The sequence below is a fragment of the Acanthochromis polyacanthus genome, chromosome 7 (genome assembly GCF_021347895.1).
Source record: "Acanthochromis polyacanthus isolate Apoly-LR-REF ecotype Palm Island chromosome 7, KAUST_Apoly_ChrSc, whole genome shotgun sequence".
Taxonomy (NCBI): domain Eukaryota; kingdom Metazoa; phylum Chordata; class Actinopteri; family Pomacentridae; genus Acanthochromis; species Acanthochromis polyacanthus.
Genome location: NC_067119.1, coordinates 9,118,283 through 9,140,445, shown reverse-complemented (window position 1 = coordinate 9,140,445; position 22,163 = coordinate 9,118,283). Strand labels below are relative to the sequence as shown.

General features: G+C 38.9%; 1 protein-coding gene across 2 annotated transcripts in view; it reads left to right on the top strand.

Moving 5' to 3' along the window:
• The window catches only part of taok3a (TAO kinase 3a), an 83,323-nt gene that overhangs the window by 24,033 nt on the left and 37,127 nt on the right, over positions 1 to 22,163 (top strand). For both annotated transcript variants that reach the window (XM_051950999.1, XM_051951000.1), the window contains exons 2-3: positions 12,248 to 12,376; positions 21,230 to 21,461. In XM_051950999.1, coding sequence (XP_051806959.1) covers positions 21,309 to 21,461 — 153 coding nt within the window. In that variant the 5' untranslated portion in view covers positions 12,248 to 12,376; positions 21,230 to 21,308. The remainder of the gene's footprint in view (positions 1 to 12,247; positions 12,377 to 21,229; positions 21,462 to 22,163) is intronic.

Genomic DNA, 22,163 nt, shown 5'->3' with positions numbered 1-22,163 from the left:
ACAAAAGCAAAAAGTGAAGTGTTCACAGTGCAGAACTTTAGCAGCTGAGCCTGACAAAGGGTTTTATCAAAGTAATGTGCTAATGATAAGTTTGTACAGAAGCTGCTTTTACTGTGACCTACACTCCTACTTAGCCTCCTGGAGCTGTTGTCTGTTTACTGTCTATTCCCAGATATCCTTATTTGTCACGGCAGGAAAAGCACAGCTGTAACTAATTGCATTAATGACAGCTTTGTTTCTTTTTGTTGTTCCACTATTGCAGTCATTTTATTAATTATTAATTACACCTGTGATTGTCTTGTTGTGAAATCAAAAGCTGACATAAAAAGGCAGTGATGGTGAAAGGAATATATGTGGTGGTGTTCAGTGCTTGGTCAAATGACATTAAAAACCTTAACAGACATGTGTCTATACATTGTCCTGGCTGCTCAGGTTCATAAGGAAGTTAACTAAATAAGAAAGAAGAAATACATGCCCTTGGATTCCAAATTATTAATTTTATTTTAGCTATTTTCCAAATGCTGCATAATTTTAACTTCTCAGAGTGTTAGGTCTACTCACATCTTGTAGACATATGTAGAAGGTTATAGGTGGACCTTTCTGTATTTGAAGGCATTTCAAGTCAAAACACCGGGGAACCACAAGGATAAAACCGAATGACACTGAAAAATGAAGGCCCTGATGAGTCTGCAAGGAGTTTGGGAGGTTTCAGACTGCATCTGTAAACCCCCCAGATTATCAAATAATCTGAGAACATTTCTCTTCTGATTATTGGAAGGAGCAAAATGTGGTTAATTGGACCAAAACTCTTGTAATGTGAGCCAAGCTTGAGGACAAGTCAAGCACTGTAAAAGTGGTGACTTCAAAACCACTGTTGAGGAAACCAGTGAGTGGCGTACAGAGGTCTCGCCCACCTTTATGTACAGTCTATGGTTAAAACCTGTAGACGTTTGTCACAGTGGACAATTACAAATTTTCCTCACCTTTCCGTTTAAAAGCGTTTGCTGTGGAAAAAGGTTGTTTCTAACCAATTCTAATGACAAGGATCCAGTTATACTTTACACTATCAAGTGGATCACTTTCTGTTAAGTAGATTTTTACATTTTTGTGGATGAGAATGAGTCTTATGACAAACTATATAAGCAGGGATAGACATTCATTAGTCTCAACCTGTTCCAGTTTGTGTAGGTCATGTTTCTCAGTCCTTGCTTCTCTTCCGCTCTTACTGCTTTTTTTATGTCTTTAGTTGTTTTGTTTTTTTCGTGACCTCTTCATGGCTTCTTTGTCTCTTTCTCTTTTTTAATCAAAATATGCCTTATTAGCCCTAATACATACAATGCACTCATATAGGAAATGTCTTCTGAAATTGTAGTACTGTACATACTCTTACTGACACACAGCCAGAAGCCAGGCTAATGTAGGATTTTTGTCCAAGTTAGAAAGAGAAGATCTAGGTTAGTGTGAGCCCTGGGGTGACTCAAGTGTTTTTTTCTGTTTGTACTTTTTTATATTTATTTACATCAACTTCTCCTGGGGACAGTGATTAAGCATCACTGCTAAGGTGCACATACGCAGTCCCTGCAAATCACTTCAGATTAATTGAATGGTTTTTGGACATAATTTGCATAAAATCCAACATGTGCATGTTGGTGTTTGTTCAGTGAGTCAGCTTAGAGGAGGTGGCGCTGGTGGAGTCGTGCTTTTAAAATAATGAACCGGCACTGTGCGAGGCCTACAAGGGTTTTCGAAAAATAGAGTTTGGCCGGAATGATTGCCCGGGAGAAAAGAAATTACATAAACATGAAACTCCCACATTTAGGCATGTTTTCCTGCAGGCACGTCATGGAAGATGAGAGATACACCAGGAAGCTGTCATGATGCAGCAACAAGTCTTTATAAAGTAAAGCATTTTTTTTTATTAAGCTGCCTTTAAGATTTGAGTATAATTCAAAAGGCTTTTGATATCTGTCTTACTAGGTCTTTTGTGTGTTACGGCAAAAAATGGCTTTGTCCTCTTCAAAATCAGGTGTTTTGAAAGTAAATTTGTTTAGGAAATTGGAAACGTCTTTATTGTGAGAGCCTTGATGTTTTTAAACCCTCAATTTGGTTTTAAATCACAAAAAACAAGTTACTGAATATTTTTAATTCACAAGAAATACAATTGAAAACATGCACATCGTCTTTGTCCTGTGTCTGTCTTTGTCTGAGAGCTATGAGCCATAAAAACTCAGGTATTTCATCCGTTTAAAAATAGAACAAAGGTGTGTTTGAGATCAAAGTTCACTAAATTTACTGCCTCATTTATAGTGCTTTTTTCAGTTTCAGTTTGTTCATTGGGTACTTTCCAGGTTTTCTTTTCTGTCCTCCCAATTCCTTTTGCAACCTGTCTTCAACCACAAATCCTAAAATTAAGCATTCATCAGTGCTCTTATGTTTGATTTTTAGAATGTACACAGCTTAAACTTCATGACAGAGAGGATGATGTAATTTCTTGCACTTTGAAAAAAAAAAGTGCAGCAGCTTTCTTCCTGTTCACGTCTTTAAAGCCACTGAGAGGGGAAATAGTCACCACATGTCCAGATTTACAGTTTATAGATAAAATCTGCTTACAGAAATGTTTCACTTTGGCTTACAATAGGGCTGAAACAGTAAAATTTTATTGAAATCTCAGTATGGCCAAGTGCACTATTCAAATCCCTTTTTCTTTTTTTCAATCGAGGCCAAATGTATCACAACATGTAATTACAAAATAGGCTTTTGGATGCTATGGAGATCCCCAGCCTACAAAATCATATTTTCCGATATAAGGAAACATGACTGTTTGGTAGAGAAGACAGCAAAAGTCAAATCATCCATCCATTATCTACTGTATATACCGCTTAATCCTCATTAGGGTCGTTCGGGGCTGCAGTCTATCCCAGCTGACTTACAATGAAGGCACGGGACACCATGGACAGGTCAACAGCCTGTCACAGGGCTACACATAGAGACAGTCACACTCACATTCACGTCCGGACAATTTTAGAGTTACCAGTTAACCTCAACATGTTTTTGGGTTGTAGGAGGAACCTGGAGAAAACCCACACATGCACACGGAGAACATGCAAACTCCATGCGAACCGGGGATCTTCTAAGGTGAAAGTGCTAACCACCAATCCACTGTGCAGCCCAAAGTCAAATCTCGATTTTCATTTTCTTTCAGTGGGAAAGAAATGCAGAAACTACTATTCCCACTGAAATTGAGACTTATATCACAATGTCTGTCAAAATATTCCCAAACTAAAGCATTTTATCCATTTTATCACAGCAGTCAGGTACATTTGTTTTCACAGGGCTTACACTGACCAAAAACACCAGAAATATGACATCAATGTCTCCTAAAGTATAGAAGCCCATAGAAATGATTGCTTCAGTGGCAAAACTCTTCAGCTCTCTATCCCATTCAATAAGTGTGTGTATGAGTGTAACCTGTTGATCCTCACAACACGCAACCTCCGCTAGTGGTACCCACGTACAACCCCCTTGCTCTTCATCCTTTACTTTCTCTGATGTGCAAAATTGTCTGTGAGGGACTGTTGAATAATTTAACATGCCGGTGACGGAGCTCTGTGACACTGCACTTAGTGTGTCTGCTCGCTTCATTCCGTGTCTCTCTATGTGTGTGTTCGTGTTTATTTAAAGAGGACGAGTTTGAAAAAAGACAGTTCAGAGATTGATTTGTTTGTGTGTGAGAAAGACCGTGGTTTTGGAAAAAAGCAAGACAGTCAGACCACACACACTATTGACCGGGTTGGAAGGGGAAAAAAAAAAATCTTCGCTGAAAGGGTGCTAGCTCTGATAGTTGCCAGAGAGGATGAATGGCTTTAATAGAGAAAACTCCAGGCTTCTCTCCAAAGGGACGGACGCACACACCAACCCCGCTGGATTCATAGGATTTCTCTGAAAAAGCTTTCACACTGAATGAGGGATGGTCTTTGTGTGACTGAGTGAGTGTGACCAATGCTTTGCGTATGTGTGTGTGTGCTTGTATGTGTGAGTATCTGTATATTTTATTACTTTTTAGACAAGTACAGATGTGTCCGATGCAGAAAGCATACTGCTAATGCTTTAATTGATGGCTCCTTTAGATAACTACACAGGTTCTACCCAGTGCTTGCCCTCAATCGCAGAGATCTCAGTCTTCCCTCTATATATGGGAAGGTTTAGGTACTGTGAATTTGTTTTTTCAAGCCTCCAAATTGGGAAAGAACACTTCTGTAGCTTCCTGAGGGGAGAGTATTTTTAGGGCAGCTCAAAATAAGGACAGTATTTAATCCAGTGGTCATCGATTGCTTATCTCCTCTGAACTTTCAGGTCTGGGAAAGAACTTTCAAAGCAGTCCTTTCACACACTGAGACTTATGTTAGATTATCTGGTAGATTTTGATTTGACTGGAATTGTCTTTGTCTGTTTTCTCACCACTGATGAGAAATGAATGGAGATGGATAACTCCAGATTTTCCAATGCAAACATTATGAAAGAATGACTTTATTTTGAGCTGAACAATGCCTAGCCAGACATAATCCAGTTCTTAATTGATAAAGAGAAGTTCAAATATAATTTTCTATTCAATTTGCAGTTTTTTCTTAAACAATTAATTGTTTGGTCTTTAAAAGATATGTAATTACCATTCATAAAAGAAGACAATCAAACTACATTTTATTTTTCTCCCATTTTCTTTTAAAGCAATATTCTTGTTGATTCATTTTGCAGTTATTTTTTCCAGTCAGTTAATTGTTTGTTCTTTAAATGTTTCCCCAATTCTCTTCACGTTTTCTCTCACAAAAAGACCAAAGATGTAGAATTGTCTATCTTGAAAGAAGAAAAGTATTCAGATTGTATTTTTTTTCTTTTTGAAATTTTTACGTTAAAACTTTCTCTCAGTGATTCATTTTGTAGTTAATTTCTCAATCAGTTAATTGTGTGATCTTCAAATTTTCTCCCAATTCTCATCCCATGCTTTGTTTTATCTCACTAGGAGACCAAAGATACAGAATTACCTGTAATAAAAGAAAATCAGGAAACCGGAAAATATTTTCTTTTTCTTTTAAAATGTATTTTTTAAAATTAATATTTAAACCGTTGACCGACTGATTAATTGATTGATTATTACAGCTCTAAAAATGTAACTACAAATCCAATTATATGAGTGGGAAGTTTCTCTAAAGTGTTGCATGTGCATGTATGTTGGTTGGGTGAGTGATGAAACCATATGTGTTATGGCATCAAAGGCTCATATAGTGACAGTGCATTAGTCCACCACAGGACAGCTCTTCACAATAGAGAGATTATCTTTCCCCCACAGGCCCCTGGCTGCTCCCAAACACCTTGCAAAAGCCAGAGGCCAGCTTAATATTGCATATCTGCCACTTCACACACAGATCCTATATATGGACACGTGTGAGGGGAACAAGTAGTGTGAAAATCATTCTCACGTGTCAAGGCTTTCATGTGTCATGGTGGTACCACTCCCATTATATAACACCCTGTAAGGCTGCATCATGGCAAGTGGCTTTTCTACATCAATATGGAGATTAAGATTGATACCGACCTAAAGCTGTAGGGCAAAAATGGAACCATACTGCCCTGCTTAGTCACCAGTGTGAACGACGTGGCTCGGCACTATTGAGAGCTAATCTACTTTAATGGACATGTCTGTAGTGGGTGGGGTTGTTGTGGGTCGTGCACTTTTAACATTTACACAGGGGTTAAAGGTTGCAAGCATTTAACTGCTTAAAGTTTTCATAATGTATTGTGATGACTCTGTTGGTCAAGAAACTAATGAACATTGAAATTAAAAACTCCCCTCCAGAGTTTAGGCTGCATTCTGTCACAACCACAGCTTGGACCAGAGTTTTTTGCGGTCAAATAACAAAATAGCTGCATGTTTAAGAGACAGTCAAGAACATGGTGGTATACCAACTAGGTGTAACGCTACGGTCATGTTTCTAAACCTGTTAGGCCTACTGATCTCGATTTTTGTATTTAAACTGTCTCAGCATTTCAATTTATTTATTTATACAGTAGCAAATCACATGACAGTATTGTGTTCTAGATCTGCCATTTATCCATAGTTTTGACATCAGAAAATTATAATTGTTTAAAATTTTTTTATAGATTTTGTTAGCACTTTTTCCACTTACTACTACTACTACTACTACTACTACTGAAACATTGTAGATATGTATAAAAGAATGGTACGTTAAACTTCCAAGTTGGCATCAAACCCTGAACATTTATGCATTCGCTAACAAGGTGTCCAAATACTAATACTGTTTAAGACTAGAAAGAAAGTGAGAAAGAAAACTGATTTAATTTACTAGTATTATCGACAGAAAGTATTTTTTTTGTACTCTATCTCAGCGTCTAAAGACCATTTTTATGCTGGATTTATATTTTTGCTCAGTGCAGAGGTTTGATCAAACTCTGGGTTCTTTGACCCTAATTTTACTAATAATTCAATTAATTCAATTTTCTGAAGCCATTTTATAGAAATAGTTTGAAATTTTAGAAAGTTACTTGATTTCTTTTATTTCAAGAGAGTTTGATGATTGTGTCTGTGCATTAACTGTGAAGCTAGATCCAGCGTCTTAGCTTAGCATAGACTTGAGACAAGAGGAGCTACTAGCTAGCCTTGCTCGGTCAAGCTTTTTGCTTAGTTTCCAATCTTGGCTGACTTTTCATATTGAGCATACACATATAAAAATGATGTTTAACACTGTCTTGGACTCTTTACAAATTAAATAGGTGAATATTTCTTGAAAAATGTTCACAAGTGGTGGTACATAGTCGATTTCAAATGCAGCTCCATTGTTACTTTTGTGAAGACTAAGGTCACTGCTCAAAGGTTTTCTCCACAGTCCTTTCCCCTGTCATGTCTGGAAAGACAAAAACACATTGCTGATAAAGTGGCAAAATACGTTTTTTGTTTAAGCAGGAATTAAAAGCTCTTGAGCTCATCTTTTTTCAGTGGTTCATCCTCAGAGTGATAGAGTAAGATGAATATGTAGAGGACCGTAAAAGTAAAGTTGTGCCACATTCAACTTTAAACATCCACAACACAAGTAAAGTAGCCACCGTGAGGATTTGAGCTGTTGCTGCTTGAAGGCAACAAGGGGAAATCACTTCAAATAAACTACAGATTAAGAATCATCCCAGGCAGGGTTTTAGGTCGGTGGATAGGGCACTTATTTGTCTCTTATTTGTCCCTCAATCCACCAACGCCCACATTTATTTTGGCATTAGCCTTAAAACTAATCTGAGAAGGTAACAGTCCTTGGTGTGTGTGTGTGCGTGTGTGCGTATGTGTGTGTTCGTATCCAAGCATGTCTCAGTAGTGTCACTAAGCTCCTGAGATGAGAGCTGCCCCGAAGTCTCCAAATCCTGCTTTAGAGCGTCGAGTATGTATGTGTGTATGTGCGTATTCTTCACTCTGTGAAAATGAGTCACTGCTATAAAAATCCACACCATGCCACCCTGGCAGGATAATCAGAACATAATGTTTAGTTTCTTTCTATCTCACTGGATTAGTTTATTTTCATCCGGGGAGAATTTTCTGTATTGTGGAAATCGCCTCGTATTTGGTTTCCTCAGCTTTATTTAAAGCAGCATGCCACTATGGGACACGATTTCAAGCACACCTACCTCCAAGCGTGAGTCATCAAAAGCCCACCTCAGTCATCATCAGCCACACTGGGAATCATTGAGAGTTAAATCTGCAAACTTTCAGTCTAAGGAGCTTTGATTAAATTTAGGCAAAGTTGTAATAAAGACAGATCACGCATTGTAACCTGCACAGAGTTTGAGATTTGCCAAAGCTGCTCTTCACATTTTCAAGCTCATCAGTTGAACTTTACATTCTACTAATGGCCAGGGAGTATTTTTTATTTCTTGCCTGACTAATGACATGCTTGGCAATACTTGATGCCACAAAAATCCCCAAGTTTACATCCAGGCAGTGATGTCATTGCAGATACCTGCTGCAGCCTGTTCACATTCTCAGAATCTCTGGAATTATGCACATGGAAAAAACTGAAAAGGAAATGGGCATGAACTTGGCCAAAAGCCATATTTTCTACCCGGTATCACACCCAGCTTGATGAATCGTTTGGCCAATATCTCCGAAAGCTGTTCAACTGCATTGTTTTGTCCAAAAACAGAAATGCAGTACAGTTTCCATGGCCAAGTTGTGCCTCGGAAATTGACGGCTTGTGACTCAGGATTTATGATTCATATCACAGTTTGGGTCTTGTAACAAGAGGAATGGATGGTACGATATGGCTATCAGGATTTTGATTATCAGCCAGAGCACCAAAAAACTTTGTCAGAAATGCACGGTAAAGATCAGCGTTTCTAATAATAGTGGTATTTGTAAAGCACATGATGAGGACTTTCCAATTATGGGCCTTAAAATCAGGAGTTTGTCAAACCAGTTGCCACTGTCTTTAACTCTCTCATTTTCTGTGACACACACTCTTTCTTTCTTTTAATCTCCTTTCATGTCGTTACTGTTTAACACATTATTACATCCTCTTTCTCAGCTGTTTTCTCTCTTTGTTCAACAGATTACACCATGTCAAGCCTAAACTGGCCCCCTAACCTTTGTAACCTATTCTTTTCTTTAAACACAACAACTTGTGCACACACTCCCACACACATGTTATATTCACCGCCTCAGTAACACTTAACATTGCAGTTGCAGTATATGGTGTACCTCCTAACCACGAGGCCACCAGACACCCCAGCTGTTCTCTGTAGTTATTTAATGCAGCAGTTTATCCCACTTACATGTAGAGACATGTCGCTGCAAATCTTTACTGTAAAGCAAAATGTGAAATTACAGTAGCACAGTAGCATCATTTTATAATTTGGCTTCTGCAAGTCAATCACACTTAACCCTTTTTCCTTTTTTTAATGTACTGTGCCTAAAATATGTGTTGTCATACTGTTTTCTGCTGCTGAAGCTCACATGTTGTTGTTGGGAGGCCCAAACTTTGCTGTTTTTGGAGAAGATAAAAGTATGTACTCTAGACTAGATGAGCGACCTTGAAAAAAAAGCTGCTGTGAAGCTCGATGCTGATCTGGTAAATTTAGAAAGGCAGGAAGCCCCAATTCTTTTTTTTTTGTGTCTTTGTTGATAAATTTGCCACATAAGCTAACATAAGAAACCTCCATTTCCTTCTTGCTCATAGAACTGCAGCTAGGTTCAGTCAGTGCGATGTGTCATTGTTTAGTGTCACTTAGAGCTAACATGGCAGTCGAAGCCACTTTGTTAGCAGTGTTATACTACTTATCAAAATCAGGTGACTTTGCACATATTCTTTATTCTGTACAAGGTGAGTTTAGTGTTGTTATCATTACTACTTTCAATAGAAAATGAATCAACACTGAAAAATCATTGCTCTGTGGTTGCAGCTTTTCCTTGTACTATAAAATATTTGAAGAGGATGTCAGATGTTTTGGAAGTCTAAATCTTGATACTCTGACTAAACAGGGCACTAGAAGATGTTATCTTGGGCCCTGGCAGTTTTTTTCATTAATTAGTGACTTTTTGTAAACTTAATTAAATGTGATGATTTTGTTTGACTTCTTTTACTTTTGAAACACTAACCTTTGGGCATTTTAGGTTAAAAGTGCTATATCTCCCACATAGTTACTTCTAGTATATATTGACTTAAATCTTCTAAAATTACTGCTGATATCGAAGCCTGAGGAACCAAAAATGTGTATCTGTCCAAATACTCACTTTATTATCAGATCGATCTTTGATATGAGATAAATTTAAAACAGTCTTGTAGATGAACTTGAATATGACACACACTGTAACCTTTGTTCTTTCGCTCTTTATGCTATATATCTCTATATTCTCGTGTTGGTGGGTCATAAATACCAAGCAGGGTGGAGCGAGCAGGGAGGAGGAGAAGTGTAGCCACAACTTTCCCAGAGGCTCATGCAAGCGTCAGTTTGTGTTATAAATCATTCAGGGACACTCAGAAGGGGCACAATACATTTTTATCCCTCGTCTCTCATCCCTCCATCCTCTCTCCCTGTTTTATTATTGAATGTGGTTCCTCTGAGCACCCAATCTGCCACTCGGCACCATCAAAAAGAGAAAGAGGGTTGTTGGGGTTAACCAATAAGACAAGAGAGAATGTTAAAAATGAATTAAATGTAAGAAGTGGAGCCGTTCCTGTTAGATCACACATTAAGAAAAGGTCACAGGGTCATTTATGTACTGAATAATGGATCTGCTGTTCTTCCTGATTGCCAAGTCGCTTGAAGACGGTAGTTTGGTGGTGTTGTGCGCTGGTCGTGTAAATGACCCTGTGTGGAGTTAAGGGTCGGGTTATGTTCGCTGGTAACACTGTGAATGCTGCACCACCTGCTCGTCAGAACAAAACGCAGCGCGGTAGCTGACAGCGCTCTGCTGTCAGAACAACTCCCTCACATTTGATGTGTATGGGTGAATATACTCTGTGTCCATGTGCGCATGTGTAGGTAAAAGCAAAATATTGTGCTTCTGCTTGCTTGTGGGTGTACGTGCGAAAGCTTGTGTTTGTCTTGTGTGCTGTGTCCTTGAACTTACGTATTTGAAAGAGGAAGAGGGAGGATGTGTTTGGCTGCAAACAGGAGACATTTCCCTTGTATGAAATGCCAAGACATTTAATTTTAGAGATGCTGTCCACCTTCTGATGTCTGGGATTGGGCTCCTGGTGACCCTGAATATGGACAGGCAGGTGTAGAAAATCAGTTCACATGGAGATGGTTCCTGGATCTTATTATCATGCGAAAGAAAATGATGCTTGCAGCATTTTAGCCCTCTGAACTCCAAGTAGTTTCTGACCGTTCTTTGCTCCTGTGACATTTTTTACTCACTGTGGGCTCATTTTTCCCTGCAATATAAAACCCTGTATCTCTGTGTAACAGCACAGCTACGACTAGAAGTACAGAGAGCTGAAATGAAAATGGAATTTTTTTTTAATCATTACCTTAAAAAATATATTACAGAAACCTGACCTGGAACCACCATGTGCAATATTTTCGCAAGTACCCATATTTGTTACAAGATACTAGAACAAAAACATTCAACAGATATTTTACTACTTACACTTTTAATTTCAGTGTGTTTCCATGCTTGTCTCCTATCTCCTCTGTGTAAACACAACTAAGTTACTTGTTTTAGTTTCCGTTTATGTTGCGAAGCACAAAATTTCTTTCTTTTTTTCAGAATTGGATTCATGCAAGTTTATTTTTTAGAGAATGCAGATTAAAGTGATCTTGATGAAATATGATTTTAAGCGTGGATTTGTTAAAAATTTTCCAATGGAATTACACATTACAGATTAGTAGTTTAAGAGTTGTTAAAAGTCTGATCATTCTTGCTGTTTTTACACTTTCTGGCTGATAAATGGAGTGATTTTTGGAGATTTCTTTAAATAGAACATGCCTTTCAAACTCTCCGGCAGGTTTTGGGGCCCAAGGGATTGAGAGATCCGCACTAGGTGCAGGCTTTTTAATCACCACCTAACTAAGATAAAATGCATTTCTCTTATACCAGCATTTCTGTTTTTGTTGGTTACACTGTCATGTTTCCTGAAGCTGATGAAATGAGGGATCATTGCTGTGAATCCTGGAGTTGTTGAGAGGATAATAGCCGACAATCATTAAAGAGATTTTCTGTTTAGTCATTCGACCATCTGCTATTGTGAGAACATTTTAAAGCTTTGCCTCTGTTTGTACAAGGCGACCATCACCTTCCTCCTTCTCATCTTCAGTTTTATGAGCAAAGCAACAGCCTTCGTGCTGTAAGGAACATGATATAAAATGCAGTCCAGATGCTTGTGGAGACTGTAGTCTTTTGTTTGGTAGTAAGTCAGTTAAAAAAAGATTAAAATACAAGCATAAAGTTGCGCTCAGCTGAAAACTGCTCTAGATCGCTATCAGACACAAGGTACAAGAGAAACTGCAGTATAAGGATAGTGAGGATCGTGTAGTAGGTGCCATGTACTTCAACTAATGATGATTTTTGTCAAAAAGTGCTCAAACTGTTGAACATTTCTTCATGAATCTAGTAAGTGTTCAGTGTATGAAGTGTGAAAAAGTCGGAAACCATTTCACAATTTTATAATGTATTTAACTTGTAATGATTTAATTGTAATCAACCATCTAACCTTTATCTTTTTTGGTTTCTTTCCCTCATCTGTCTCAGGTACAGTCTTATTCCAGTCATGAAGAAAGCTGGCAAAAGGCAACCTTGGACTTAAGCTGAGAAGAGACGAAAGAAGAGAGAGAGGAAGACAGAGGATAGTCCAACATCCCCTTTACACATTTCCTACAGGTAGGTTATAGACGCTTTGTTGTTTTTCAAGATCAAGCAGCCCATGCGTTCTAACATCTGTTGTTCTTTGCTCCGCCACGGCAAGAGCCGAGGCAGAGGTATGTATTCTGTGCTGTTTGTACATTTGCCAAGACAGAGGTATGCTTTGTTTTCTCTGCTGCTTGTTTGTCTGTGCGTTTATCTACCCAGTTGAACTTGGTGGAGAAGTGGTCTATTAAATTTTTGTGTGGATCCAGATTACCTTCTTTAAAGTCTCTCTCTGGTCATTAATTTATCTCCTAAAAACTGATCTTTGTGAATTATAAAGTTATGTATTTAGAATCTTCTAAATACATAATTTGTCTTAAAATGACCTGTAAAGTCCCTGCCTCTTCGTCCTTCTCACCTACAACTCTGCTCAAACCCTGTAAAGCTACTCTGAGCCACGAAATGACACATTGTATTACTAGAGAAAATCTACCAGACCTGTTGTAGTGGGTAACTGAGTCAGAAGAGGAAGAATGATACTCAAAACCACTGTATGAAATAACACTAAAACATATATACTGCAGTTGACTGCTCTGGATGACAGTGACCTTGAAATGGAGATTTTTGCTTTTTTTTTTTTTTATAAAGCCTCTGTCTTTAAATTATGTCTTGTCTTTGGTTTATTCTATTTTGAAATATTTCATAGAAAATTGTTTTCCTCGGGCATCACTAAGCTGTAGTGATTGAAGCAAGCCTGAGGTTTGTCTGTGGTTTGGAGTCTTTTATGAATTGGGCAATAATGTAAATCCTTCCATCAATTTGTCATCATCTCACAGGGAGCTAACAGCACTCATTAGATGCAGTGGAAAGTCAGGCGTGTGTCTAAGTGTACATTCTTTGCCGTGGGCAAAGATTGCTGCTGAGTCACACCCTGATTGGGAAAAGAGCTTGTGGGTATTGGGTGTGGTAGAGGGAAATTATTTGGGTTACAGAATCTGTGAACAAGATGAAAAGTGATTTCTAATATCTGGACTTCCCCCCACTTGTAGACTTGAGGGCAGAATACCCAGAGCTGTCCGGTTCAGCAATCAAATCCACACGAAGGCTCTCTTTCACTGAATTAAATAGTCACTGGTCAATTATTTTTTACCTTGTTTTATATGCTGAAAAATACATCATGAGTGAAATAAGCAGTCATTGCCATGGCTGAGCATTTCCACCTTACAGACTGCGGTGTACTAACAACAGTCTCAGAAACATAGATTCAGACTTCCAGAGGTTTCATGTGTAACAAAGCTGAGGAACCAATCCTGTCAACTCTTGGGGAAGGGCTTTTCCATATCAGTATTATTCTTCAGAATCAATTAGAACATCTATGGATGAAAAACTTAAATATTACAACTTATTATTACAACTGATTTTGGGGCCAGTTTTTGGTGAGATAGGTTTTGTCATCTTCCCAAGTCAACAAGAGTCCACACTGCAAACACACTGACTGCACATGTGCCAGAAAAAATTAATAGAGCTTAAACTGAACGCTTGTCATGAGGAGATGCTTTTATGGAGAGATTCTTGGATTGTACACACCTTTTATTATTCATCATCAAAAGAGTTTTGTTTCAAATAGTTACTGCATGACTTATAAATTGCTTTCATTTCCACCAGTCTATCAGTGCCTAAACACAGTGATTTCTCCAGAAGTCTTGTGTTTTAAATGCATCTTCAGAATAATGACATCGTCTCGTTGTTACAGCCCAAACTGGAAGCAGCTGCTATATCCTGTAAAAAGTGCAACGTTACGGCCAGACATTCAGAAACACCTACCAGAGCAGAGGAGTACTCGCGCATCCGCTGTCTGCATTCAAAGTAACCACATAGTGTTTGTGCAGGGTTGTAGGTGAGCTGGTGTGCTCAAACTTGGGAGGGTTGAATGGAGAAAGAGGTGAGGACTGCACATTCTAGAGGGAACAATGCTGTAGTTATTTTAAAGTAGGAAATTATTGGTTTTAATGAAAAAAACGTTCTAATTATTTAACTTTGAAACCCAGAAATGAGTTTTTAGGGGTTTAATTAATAACCAAAGAGGACCTTTAAATGTTGAGCATTAAGATCTTCATCTGAGGGTTTCACTTGAGAATATTAACGATGCTGTAATACTCATTTGCAGAAAGAATGATTATTACTATATGTAGGCCTGGCTTGGTTTTACTTTTCACACATCTTTGAGAGTGTGGACACGATTCTGAAAAGAATCAAACATAGCATAATAACTGCGAGCACTTCAGACACATCAGTTCAGTAAATGTGACTGAGTGCCCAGTCTGCAGTCTGGAGAATTGACATTTGAATTAAGCTGTTGTGCTACTGAGGCCGTGCCAGTGTGTCTGCATTCATTGATAGTGATACTCTCTCCATAGATTACCATGTGCATTGATTCAGAGCGTACACTCCACAGGAGGAAAAGCCACTCGTGATTTTCCATTGATAAGAAGCAACCTTATCATATTCAGCCTTTAAATTGGCAAGTCATCACCAGCCAACCCGGCATTGGGCATTTAGAAAGAGCTCTTTATTATTCATACAGTAAAGAGGTTTACCCATTTAATGACATGCACGAGGCATACATGCATGCCACACATACGATTGCAGCACTCTCAGGGGACCATACACTCTGGTTAAATGTGAGTCTCATGCTATTTTTGATTTTTTTTTTTTGACAGCACTACTGAAGTGTAGTGATGTTAATTTTTTCACAAGAGTGTGCGTGATCCATTTTTTCTTGCTCACTCATACATACGTGCGTATCTTGACACACAACTCCAAAGCTCTAAGCCTCTCTATAATGTCAGGATGGGAGTTAAACGGACTGGATTATTACGTAATTCTTATTCTTTCTCTCGTACGCACACACGTGCACACACACACTGCGCTCACACTGAAACGCACAGTTCGGTGGATTTACCATTTCTTCTTTTTTTTCCGTTTCTGATTAGGAGCTGGTGATTTGAATCCCAGTAAGAATTCCCACAGTCTGTCTAATTCCTGTGCCTGTCTAAAGCTGGGAGGGGGGCCAGTAAGCTGCTAAAGCCCCCTGGTTATACACACACAAACTGACACACACATATGGACACTTCAGCACCCTCACTGATATATTTATTATCATTATTGCTGTTTTTGCACTTTTTTGGGGCATTATTATGCTTTTTTTTATTATGTTGGGGGAGTTGTGCATCCTTTACTCTGCATTTCTCACACACAGCCTGAGAAGCATGTATGAAACTTGCATTCTTATAAGAGTTGAGATAAAATAAAGGCAAACCCAAGAGACTAAGTGCAAAATGAATAATGAGAAAATCCTATTTTCTTCCTTATCAAAGCTTTTCTTTAAAAAGTGGGGATTGATTGAAGGGGAATGGAGTTGCAAAGAGAAATGAAAAGTGCAGCAGTAGATAAAAGTGAAGGAGTTAGGAGACAAGACAGGGCAGGTAGAATAAGTTTGATCTACTTTAAAAACAGAAGTAACCTTGAATCTTTGTGAGGAAATTCTATCAAACACAGTCCAACACTGTTGCAAAAATAAAAAATCATTAAGGCATGCATCAGTATTGTCCACAAAGGCAAATGATCTCATGTTTATCTGATATTCTTCTATTTTGAGGTGATAACCATACTAAATCCTGTGACATTGCACTTGGAAGAATCATTGCAAAGTAAATCAACCTTGATTTATTTGTAAGAAGGTCAATCTTTTCAATCCAAAGTAAAAAAAAATAATGATATAATAATAATAATTGAAAAGATTTTCTGTGCTAAATGTCTATTGAAAAGTCAACTATAGCCTCTGTGGAATCATTTTGAAATGCTTTACAATGTAGTTTTGGTGAATTAGAAGTTTTTAATCCAACTATAAGTGCATATCAGTCAAAATCGATATTTTACAGCCACGCCATTTTTATGGTGCAATAAATTGTGTTCTTGTATATATTTGGTCTAGAGTTGACGTTGTGATGTCCCATTTAGATGTGTGTATTGCAGCTCATGGTATGAAGTCTCATCCACTGTTCTTGATTGACTTGGTCGTGTAACAACATGTTGGCGTATCAATTAGTCATAGCATCGACCAACAAGGGGCCTGGGGGTGGGAGTGTGTATGCGTTTGTTTGTATGTTTCTGCTTGTGTGAAAGCATATTTAATTTTGACTCATTTTGTATGCTTTCATGTATATGTGTACATGCAGTATATAACCACTGGAGACTTCCCAGAATAGGTTGCGTACATATTTTATCTATTACACTGCACTGGCTGACTTTATAATGAATCCTATTGTTGGCTGAGGTGTCCCTGATGACACAGTTTTCAAGAATAAGATGCTAGTTTTTAAAATTCTATCCTGGCAAAACTTGGTAGATAAATCCTTTTAATTGCTCTCCAAAAACATGATGAATCATAGAGTCTTTAGCTATGTGTGTGTGTGTGTGTGTGTGTGTGTGTGTGTGTGTGTGTGTGTGTGTGTGTGTGTGTGTGTGTGTGTGTGTGTGTGTGTGTGTGTGTGTGTGTGTGTGTGTGTGTGTGTGTGTGTGTGTGTGTGTGTGTGTGTGTGTGTGTTACTTTATAGATCAGATTAACATAAATCATATAATCTTTTTAATACATAATTTGAATTTATGAAGTATAGTTTATTATTTACAGTAAATCCTTTAGCCTGATTACCCACCCCCACTTTAATCCACTGCCCACACATCTCATTTACTCACATTACTGCAAAGTGTATACGTTAGTCCTGCGCGCTAACGCACACCTGCACCTATGCACAGTGTCATGCAGTGGTGTGTGACAGTGCACATGTAGTAAAGAATTCACGCACACTAAGCCTTTAATCTGTCTAAGCCATTTGCCTAATCAGCTCTCTCAGAACAATACCATTCATAGATCCATAGAAACCTCACACACACACACACACACTGAGCGGACTGTCCAAACAGTGGGCTTTGCTGAACTAGTAACAGCTTTACCAAACCCCCCGTGTTACAACCTGTTGTTGCCACGTTGCATCACTTCACACATCTTAGGAAAGGGAGGAAAAGGAGGAGGAGGAGTGGAAATGAGCGTGAGAGGGAGGTATGCAGTCTCCAGAGTGATCACATGACTTCAGTGTTCATTTGCTCCATTTTTATCTGTCTTGTACTCATCTACTGACTCTTTCCATCATTGCGGTTTAGATCTGCTTTCAAAGCACTGTCTTATGGGGTAAAGCTCACTCACTCTCAGCAGGTCTTTTTCTATCCGTCTGTCTGTCAAACCTTCCTTCTCAAATTTTCTTACGCCGCCTTTCCCCAAATTTTTAGTTTTTCTGCGTTATTTAGTAACCTTTTCCTTCTTGTGTCGGATTTTTTGTTATGAAAGCAGCACAGTCATACTATGTATACGTGTAGATGTGTGTGCTTGTGCTGTGGGTGTGTCTTTGATGGGATGAGAGAGTTGAAATGGAGGTTGTGTCAGGCTTTATTTCAGTAGAGCTCAAGCGTGAGAGATGAGAGAAAGACGGGCCTGATGCAACCAGGAGACACAAATACACAGTCACTACCACACATGGACATGCACAGGTTCGTATTATAGGTCAATAGTTAGACAACACATGTGCACACGGTGAAAAAACTAAGAAAATATAGGGGAGGACCCAGATAGGTGTGCAAAGATACCCACAGATGTAAACACAAACATAGAATACACACACAAATAAGACAATGCTTGCTTTTGTTTTCCTGCCTAATATTGGGATTATGTTATTGATGTTGCCTAGGCTACTATTTCTATCTTAAATAGTGCTTTAATATTGGGATTAGGTTAACGAAAGCAGATTGAGTACTCTTAAGAGCCAGCTTCACATATGAATGCTCAATAACAGTTTAAATTAGTGTTTTCATTGAACTGAAAGTAACAGTGAATATTATATACAGGAATCTGCAGTTTCTAGGTTGTATGCATCCAATTGCATCACCACGCTGTACGCAGTTCATTCATCATTCGTCACACCTTTGTTGTAGTCATGGGGAGCTCAGCTTAGGGTCTCATGCTTCTCAGAAAAGCCACTACAACCAACAGATGCCTTTAAGGTAATGAGCTTATAAGCCTGCATATGTGATCTTTCACATTATGTAAGCAGGTAAACTGCCTGTTGTTCGTGTGAAAACCCATGGTTGCTTCCAAGAATGTTCTGGAGCATTCTTCGAGAGAAATCAAGGCTAAATGCCATGAAATTGATTTCGGTCAGCCAACGGCACAACTGGCTTTCCCAACACTGAGATGTTAGGGAAGCTTTGTGAATAGCAGCATGCTGTCATGGTGCTTCAGGACACCTTTCTATATACAGAAGGTTACAAGAAGCAGCCTCATTGCTGCGGTTTTCTTGGCTTACACTCTCCTCTCACTTCCTACTGGGATAGTAATGTAAAAAAAATCCCTGATTATACAGTGTCAACGTTAAGGTTCAACAACGTAAGGCGGCGTTATTGATGCAGGACTGTTTAGGCTGAGTTGAAACCCAAACTCTTACGGTTAGTTGTATTATTGTAGTGTTATCTCACCATGGTTTATATTGAAAACATACATAAAATTACCAAGCATTAACCCCCAGAATCTCACCATCTTTAGGAGGCAGTTATCATTAAGAAAATGCCAAGATTGCAATTATTAGAGCCAGAAAACTAAAATTGAAATAATCACCGAAATGTGTAACTGCCAGTGAACTGGTCATCTACAATATTCTGTCATGTTCAGTCAGGATTATTAACCAAGTGTAAGCTTCAAATCATGATATTCAATCAAAATCACTTTATTCTACATGTCTTGTTAAAAAATTCTCCAAAAACATACTGTTTGCCTAAGCCAGATTCTGTACAAAACTAAAAATTCTTGGTATAATCAAGACGTTGTGACTGACTGTATCCAACAGTTGCATAAGTCAGCTACTTTTTGGCTGAAAAGAGCCAAATTTTTCATTAAGTGACAATAAAACACACTGGTAATTAAAGTTAAAATTTGACGTGTTAAATGTTTGAATGTTTACTGCTTTACAAAGCCATAGAAATACATATTTATCTTATTGGAAAGCCACAGCAAATAGTAATATTTAAGCCTTGATTTAAATGAGCTGACAGTTTTATGGACCTCAGTGATTCAGAAAACTTGTTCCACAGGCGAGGAGCACAGAAACTAAAAGTTTAAAACTGGGAACACTCAGTAAGCCTGTCCCAGATGAACCGAGGGGTCGGGATACTTAATAATGTACTCCAGAAGTTTTAGGCCTGAGATCATTTAGTGCTTTATAGACAAGTTGTAGGATTCTATAATCTATCCAATGGCACAGATGGAGGCGGTGCAGTGATTTATGGACTGGTGTAATGCACTCCACTTTGTCATTGAGGATTCAGACAGCAGCATTTTGGTTGAGTTGGCGCTATCTAGTTGATTTTCCTTTTTAAAAGACTTGTGCAGTAGTCTAGCCTGCTTACAATTAACGCATAACCAAGTTTTTTTAGCTTTTTTTTTTTAGACAGAAATTCTTCAAATTTTGCTATGTTTGTGGCGTGTTAATAGGTTGCATTTTTTATTGTTTTTAAATGACTGTTAAATTTTAAATTTGACCTCATAACTATACAGAAAACACCCCACTAGCTGCTGCTAAAAAACGCTGGGAAAATGACTTTAGGCAAATTAGAGGATAGATAATCGCCCTTCTTCTGTGATCGCTGCAGAAATGCTTTAAGGTGCCTTGAACATTGTGCTTTGAGGCCAAACTAGAGACCTTAAATATTAATGACCCCTTCTTGATAAAGTTTTGTTCAAAAACACTCCAGAAAGCTGTGATTGGGTTATTTTACCAAACACAACAAAGTAGCAAAATGTAGTCATTCACTATTTACTGAACAATTGCAACCTTACATTCCCCATACTGTACAGAAAGTAATATAACCCAAATCCTCAAGGCTGCCACCTTCATGCATCTGGTGCCATGGAACAGAGGGCACAAGACTTTGCCTTTAATACTGATATTTTTGGAGTGGGTGTGATGGCTTAGATCCCTTTAAGAGCAGGGGGATTAGGATGATGCTGATGCTTAGTGTCTTGGCCTGGGTGCCTGTGTGTCTTGCTGCCTCTGCCTGTATGTCAGCTTCCTCTGTGTGGGGCCGGCCTTTGGAGCCAGATTTGCTTGCTGCATCTGGCTGATGTGCACAGAGATTTCATGGTACACAGAAAAAGAGAGAGAGACAGAAAGAGAGACGCTGGAACGGGCAGAGATGGTGTGTGACTGTGCACATGAGTTTGAATGTGTGTTGCATGTGCAGCGAAGCTAACTGGAGCAGGGTGTCCAGGATGCATACACGCTTGACAGCCCGGCTGCAGCCTTGTGATACAAACCATTCGGCATCGCTGTGTCTGTCTGCACGCACAGGGGCAACTGTTACACTTGTGTGCATGTGTGGAAATGACGCATCCGTGACTCAACTTCAGCTGTCAAGTGTGTGTGTGCGTGGTTGTGCGTGTGTGTGTTCATAAGAGTGACTGTGACTTGGATGAGCAGCAGGACTAGACAGCTAGTCGTCATCACATGAGTGTCTTTTTCCTGCCGCGTCACCTATCAGCTGTCAATGAGACGTAAAATGTTAACACTCAAAGAAAGGCACACGCACACAAACACATATGTGATGTGTGGATGTTCTACAAAGGGACTGTAAGGTGAAATTAGATCAATCTGGATGTTCCCAGATAGCACTAACTAATCTAAATTGTTTGTGCATTGGCGTGCTGACATGAACAAATGTCCCGGTCTTGTCCCGTGCACTGCACAGCTCATCGTCTGCTGTCTCGACTGTTCTTTCTCCCAGGTTCTAGCTGGCCAATGCCGGGCCCGTCGTGGACATCTGGTGGCGGTAGTAGCAGTAGTGTGTATGTGAGCGTGGCCCCATGTCCCATGTCCAGCCCATAATGCCGTCGTCCACACGGAAAGGAGTGCCGAAGGACCCCGAGCTGGCCGACCTCTTCTTCAAAGATGACCCAGAGGACGTCTTCTGTGACCTGCACGAGATCGGACATGGCAGCTTTGGGGCCGTCTACTTCGTAAGTGCCAATTCACCATTTTGTACGTCAGTGTTTGAGCAAGTTTTGGCCACACATTTAAAGACTTACCCTCTGAGCTCCAAAGGCTGAAATTCCTGAATGACACCATTTTTCATTGTCAGAAACTGTAAAAACTTTCTAGCTCTCAGGTTTCCGATGGTCCTTTAACTAATCAAGCGTGACGTGGCGGTCTGTCAGAAAACTTCAACAAATCTAATCGTAAAATCATGTCTCGTGTAATAAATTGACAAAAATCAGATTCTGTGAAAAAAACTAAAAAAAAACATCTACCTCCTCTGCATCTTCCTCTCCTCTGAAAGCCATTATTAACTCAGCTGTGACTAACAGTTGTGTGACTAAAAAATCAGTGACCCTTTTGTCTGACCACAGCTAAACTATGGACTGTGTAGATACAGAGCTAATAGGGAACAATTCTAGACACAAATTAAGAATGTAAGTAGTAGAACAAGTGAGATGGTCCATGTCGACATTAACTTTTGATTCTTTTGTTTGATCATCCATATTGATCTAGATCCATTTTTTTAAAATGTTTTACCTATCACAGTCTAATTGGGTGCCAGATCTTCAAACATCTACAGTTTGTGTGTCTCATCCTTTTCCTCTAAGTTTGCAATTGTAAACAAAAGTTGACATGTATTTGTGAAGACCATGTATGCAACGACAGTCTTGAGTTTCTAGTGA